The 6123-nt window shown below is 38.5% G+C and overlaps 1 protein-coding gene across 2 annotated transcripts in view; it reads left to right on the forward strand.

Annotated features, from left to right (window-relative positions):
• Nucleotides 1-6123, forward strand: part of OSBPL1A (oxysterol binding protein like 1A) — a 217468-nt gene that overhangs the window by 67712 nt on the left and 143633 nt on the right. Inside the window, exons 12-13 of one of the 2 annotated variants that reach the window (XM_007448592.1) lie at nt 416-514; nt 1949-2071. In XM_007448592.1, coding sequence (XP_007448654.1) covers nt 416-514; nt 1949-2071 — 222 coding nt within the window. Of the gene's footprint in view, nt 1-415; nt 515-1948; nt 2072-2532; nt 2582-6123 lie in introns of those variants that run through there. The other variant, XM_007448593.1, reaches the window with a different exon arrangement.

Genomic DNA, 6123 nt, shown 5'->3' on the forward strand with positions numbered 1-6123 from the left:
CTCTTCCTTTTCTACTCCTCATGCTTTTACACTCAGTTCAAACATTTTCTATACTCAGCTCAAACAAAAGTTTCAGGAGAGTGGTATGAATAAGAAATTGGAGTTCTTGTATTTAAAGGACTTGATAGCCCAAGCGCATGCTATGTTATATTTAATAGGATAAAAGGAAAACTACATGCCTAGTGGACTATCTATTAGTATTTACTGTGATTAACTAAGAATATGAAAACCAGATTTGATGTAGATAAGCTACAGTGCATTTGATACTCCCAATGTATCAGTTTTTCTCAGTATTTTAAATGTTCACTCGGGTATTATTGTCACGTTACTATTGTTAATTTTATGTAGAGATAATTTTAGGGTTTTGTTTTATGGGCATGAATGATGTTGTCTTACTGACTTCTTTATATCCAAGGTAAAACCCACTGATAGCTGCCTCTTCTTTATTAAATGCTTCGATGACACTGTTCATGGCTTCAGGGTTCCTAAGAATAGCCTTCAGCAGACAAGAGAGGTAATTCTATGGATTCGTTTATCTTTCATAAAACTTAACATTTAAGAACATGAAGAATATAAGGTAGGCTCAATATTAACATCTAACATCTTGTTGATTGTATCTTTTTAACGGGAGTGGTTATATGAAACTTGAAATTTGGCTTAGGAATTAATTCCTTATCAACATGTACCTGCAGATATTTTCTGTTCTTCTTTTTTTAAAAATTTTGCTTCTGTGAATGTAAGAGGCCCTTATTAGTTTTGGAAAAAAGCCTACATGGTTATTTAGTCTATCCCTGAATTTATAGGTGAGGAAAACTGAAGACTAAGATTGAAGGGACCTCTCAAACTCATGCAGCTTGCAAGTAACAGAACCTGGCTCCAGTCCAGGTGTTCTGATTTATTACAGTGTAGACTCAGCCTTTCTTTGTGGTAAACTGAACAATAGCAGCAAGCAAGAAATTGGGATTGATGTGACGGAAATTCATTGTGTAGTTATTTAATGGAGACTCCATATCCCTTTAGATCAAAGCAATATTCGTAGACTTATCTTGTTGTCTGTAAATTATGTAAGGGGTTAAAAGGATCTGTTTTCCAGAGCGGTTAACTTTGGCCTTGCAGAGAACCCTAAACAATACAAAACGTGACTGTCCCAAAATTTCATAAAAGGGCAAGATTTGACCCTGAAAAATGCTGCAAGAAATGAGGTAGAAGTAAGATAGATATTTTTAGGACAAACATTCCATCTTTTTGTGAAATCACTAATTTTTTAAGATATTTGTTATTTATTTATTTATCTATTTGTTTTGGCTGCACCGGGTCTTCGTCGCGGCACGTGGGATCTTTAGATGCAGCACGCAGACTTCTTAGTTGCGGCACACAGACTTCTTAGTTGCGGCATGCATGCGGGATCTAGTTCCCTGACCCGGGATCCAACCCGTGCCCCCTGCGTTGGGAGTGGGGAGTCTTACCCACTGGACCACCAGGGAAGTCCCACTAATTTTTTAAAAACATAGTAAAAGTTAAAGCATCAGAGTAATTGTTGGCTCTCTTAAAATGGTCTGAGTGTCTTGTGCTTATGGCAAGTTGGTAAATTGTTTCTGGATGCATCTTATACAGTAACTTAATTCAACAGTGTTGAGAACCTATAATTCTAAGTGCAAGATTCTCCACCCATTGTTTAGTTTTTATAATGTGTTTCAGTATTAATATGAATGAATACGTAAACTTATAGGTGGTATTTTTTAAAGCATGGGGAAAATTTTTTATCCAGACGTGTCGTGGACAAGAAACCTGCATCATTATTTTGTTGTTGGGAATTTTTTGTTTTGTTTTTTCGAGGCCGTAATACTTTTTTCTCCATGTACATTTTATTCTTCCCAGATTGCTGTAATAATGTCTGTTTTGAGTAAAAGTGTGTTTTACTTTTATTTAAATCCTTGTATTATTTCAGGACTGGCTGGAAGCAGTAGAAGAGCATTCTGCTTACAGCACTCACTACTGTTCCCAGGACCAGTTGACTGATGATGAAGAGGAAGATGCAGTTTCTGCTGTAGACTTGAAGGAATCCTTAGAGGTAAATGGGAAAACCTGACCTGTATACCTAACTCTATCACTCAGGTTTTACCAAGAATTTTATTTTTTTAAATATGAGATTTTGAAATTAAGATTTCTCACAGCAGTAGAATATTCTCTTCCTGCTTACACTGCCTCTGTTACAGTAACAACTATCAGAGAGCTTGGTAAATAGGCTCTAAAGATAGGCATGTGCCTACGTGTATCTTTTTTGGTTAAGATTGTTATGTTGTAATCAGATTGTCATTCTCTCTGAAAGCTGCTGCCCCTGGGTGGGGGGTGGGGGGGCATGCACTGCTTGCCTTACTGCCCTTTATGACTTCACTGTATATTTCAGAGTTTAAATGATGCAACCATAGTGATATCTTTCCTGGTCTGTAGTTTCATTTAAAGGCACCTGTAATCTGTAACTTCATTGATTAGAGGTAAGGTAAAAAGCATCAGTAATGAATGGAGAGGCCCTCATCTGAAGTGACATCAATGCCTCATCCATAGAGAAATACCAACATAAGTAATTGAAGTGAAATAGGTATTTTTTTCTTGGCATCAGTTTTCCGGCCATACCTTTTAAATGAATGGGTTTGGAAGAATTAGAACTACGAAAGGATGATGTGTTTCAATCTGAATAATTATGTCAGAGCATATGAATTTGCTTACTAAATTTAATCTTTTTTTTAACATCTGTATTAGAGTATAATTGTTTTACAATGGTATGTTAGTTTCTGCTGTATAACAAAGGGAATCAGCTATACATATACATATATCCCCATATCCCCTCCCTCTCGTGCCTCCCTCCCACCCCTCTAGGTGGACACAAAGCACCGAGCTGATCTCTCAGTGCTGTGCGGCTGCTTCCCACTAGCTATCTATTTTACATTTGGTAATCTTTTTTTTTTTTTTTTTGTTCCTTCGGCCTTTTTTTTTTCGTGAAATTTCCAAGAAATAAACGCCAAATCCATTTTTTGTTTTTTTTGGTACGTGGGCCTCTCACTGTTCTGGCCTCTCCCGTTGCGGAGCACAGGCTCCGGACGCACAGGCTCAGCGGCCATGGCTCACAGGCCCAACCGCTCCGTGGCATGTGGGATCTTCCCGGACCGGGGCACGAACCCGTGTCCCCTGCATCGGCAGGCGGACTCTAAACCACTGCACCACCAGGGAAGCCCAAGATTTTGACACTTTTGATCCCTAATCTTAATTAATGATGGAACGTTAGAGAATTTGAGCCCTTCCATGTTTTGTTGAAGACATTCCCCAGTAGTTGACTGTAGCTTTACCAGCACTCCTTCTATTTTAAGGCCGAATATGGTAACAGCCATAAACATAATTTTCAGATCAGTGAACTTTGCAAAAGTAACATCTACCAGAGCATCTAAATAATATTAAAACGTTCAGGTAAATAAAGAAGGTTTAAATATCTCTGGCCAAAATCATGTTAAACAAGTAAAAAATAAAGCTGTGCTAAATATTTTAACTTCTGGTCAAGTTCCCTATTTATCCACCCTCAGTATAAGGTAAATGATAAAACCTGGAAGGGCTTACAAAGCACAGCAATTTCTTTCCCAGGATTATGGTAATTTTAAGACCTATTTAATGGAAGTTACAGGTAAAATAAAAGCATACTAACTTGCATATCATTAAAAAACTTCCTTGAAGAAATGTTTCTTCTTTAGCTCAGTTTTCAAATTTCAGGGTTATCAGCCACAACTGTACCTTTTATTTTATTCTTTATTTGAATATTGTGTTAACTTTAAAGCCCTGAGGTTTTTGCCTTCTAGATTTTATAGCACCTGAAGTCAGTGAGAGTTTCAGCCAGTGTTAAGTACTTGAGGTTTTGCAGGTTATACAGTTGTCTTTGTCCAACAGAATTTGAATACTAATTCTGGGAATTCTGACTCTGTCTCAGTTTGTGTAGGTTGGTCAAAAATGGGAAAATCTGAAATGAACTTTGTATGTTTATGTGTAGCTTGTGGTAGCCTGGCTCCAAAATGCCCTCGATCCCTGGGTTCTTTGGTTGCAAGGAAACACTCAGACCAATTTGTGAAATAGACCTATTCTCGATGTCTATAGACTTCCTAAAGGAAATGAGGAGCTCTAGGACTGGAATATTCTGAAACTTCCTGAATTAACATAAAATTAACCTCATTTCCTCAACATGCTTTTGGACTAGTAGGTAGATCTATAAGAAACTGGGGGAATGGGGGCATGTCCACACTGAAAAAATGACCGTGTTATATGATGCTTTTGGGCCCACTTTACCTCCACCTAAATGAGGGTCTCGAAAAACTTAAAACATTTTCTCTTAGCCTTCAGTCTGTCACTGCCTTGAGGTTAGGCCTACAGGGAGAAAAGTGTAAGACACATCGTAGAAGTACTGGCCTTACACTTGTTGCCTTAATGGCAACTTGAAAATATTTCAGAAATAAAAATTGGAAGAGAAATTTAAGCAAGTATTGGTACAGAACTTCACTGTCCAATACGATAGCTACTAGATACATTTACATTTAAATGAACTGGAGTTAAATGAAAAACTCATTTCCTCATTTTAACTAGCCACATTTCGAGTGCTCAGTAGTTACATGTGGCTATCACCTTGGACAGTGCAGATATAGAATGTTTTCATCATTGTAGAAAGTTCTGTTGGATTAAGTTGGGGTAGGCTCTTAGCTTTGAGGGGGGCACTAGGAGAGTGGGGTTTTTCTTTGTTGACGACATCTTGATTCTTATAGGCTCTGAACTGTACCTGTGTTATAAGAAATAATGAGCAGATGATGCTAAATTTAAACCAAATGAGAAAGTAATATCAGACTTGCCTGACTGAAGAAGAAATGATTTCTAATTAAAGTGAATGTGCAGAAAGATGAGTGTACATCAACTCAAAGCTGATAGAGTGGTACACCCATACAAGAATCAGGCAAATTTATATATATATATATATTGATATAATTAAGATTTATAGCTAAGTGAAAAGGGCAAGGTGTTAAGTGGTGTATCTAATATGCTTCTGCATGGCAGAAAGAAAGCAGGGATGTACACACACATTTGTATAGGTTAGATCATCCCAGGAAAGATGAGAAATTATTAGCAGTTGTTGCTTTGAGACTGGGAAAGGGGGAAAACAGGGACTCTAGGACTGACAAGCACGTGAGGGAGAGTTGCCTTTCTCCGTGTATTGTGTTTCTTTCTTCTTTCTTTCTTTTTTTTTTTTTTTCTTGCGTTATGCGGGCCTCTCACTGTTGTGGCCTCTCCCATTTGCGGAGCACAGGCTCCGGACGCGCAGGCTCAGTGGCCATGGCTCACGGGCCCAGCCGCTCCGCGGCATGTGGGATCTTCCCGAAACGGGGCACGAACCCGCGTCTCCTGCATCGGCAGGCGGACTCTCAAGCACTGCGCCACCAGGGAAGCCCTTCTTTCTTTTTTTTTTAACTTTGTGTAGATAACTAATGCAAAATACAACATTAAGAAGATTACAAATCACCAGGTACCAAAAAGAATCAGTGTGGTGTGGACTGGCTTAGATTGAGGGAAGATGGAGTGTGGGGTTATCCTTGAAGTGGATTTGGCTGGAGTTAGGAAGATTTGGAGATGAGTACAGGACACCAGTACTCACAGTGCTGGCTGTTTTCTGCAGAGGAAAGTTATCAGGGTTTTACAACCATTATTTTTAAAGTTTAAATCAATATTATTAAGGTACAATTTTTATATAATAAAATGAGGGCATTTTAGCATCTTCAGTGTAATGTGTTTTGACAAATACCCTGTGTAACCACCACTCCTATCAAGGTGTAGAACATTTTTATCACCTCACAAAGCTCTCTGGTGCCCCTTCCAGACAGTGCCCTCCACGCCATGTCAGGCAGCTACTGATCTGCTCTGTCATCACAGGCATTGTCAGCTTTGCCCATTCTAGGATTCCGTCTAACTGGAATCACATCATATGTGTTCTTTGGTGCCTGTCATCTTTCACCTGCGATGTTGTGTGTATCATTAGTTTCTTTTTATTTCTGAGAAGGCAGTCTGCTGTGGTTTTTTTTTTTTTTTTTTTTTTTTTTAAGT

The sequence above is a fragment of the Lipotes vexillifer genome, unplaced genomic scaffold (assembly GCF_000442215.2).
Source record: "Lipotes vexillifer unplaced genomic scaffold, Lipotes_vexillifer_v1.1 scaffold168, whole genome shotgun sequence".
In the NCBI taxonomy this organism is placed as follows: domain Eukaryota; kingdom Metazoa; phylum Chordata; class Mammalia; order Artiodactyla; family Lipotidae; genus Lipotes; species Lipotes vexillifer.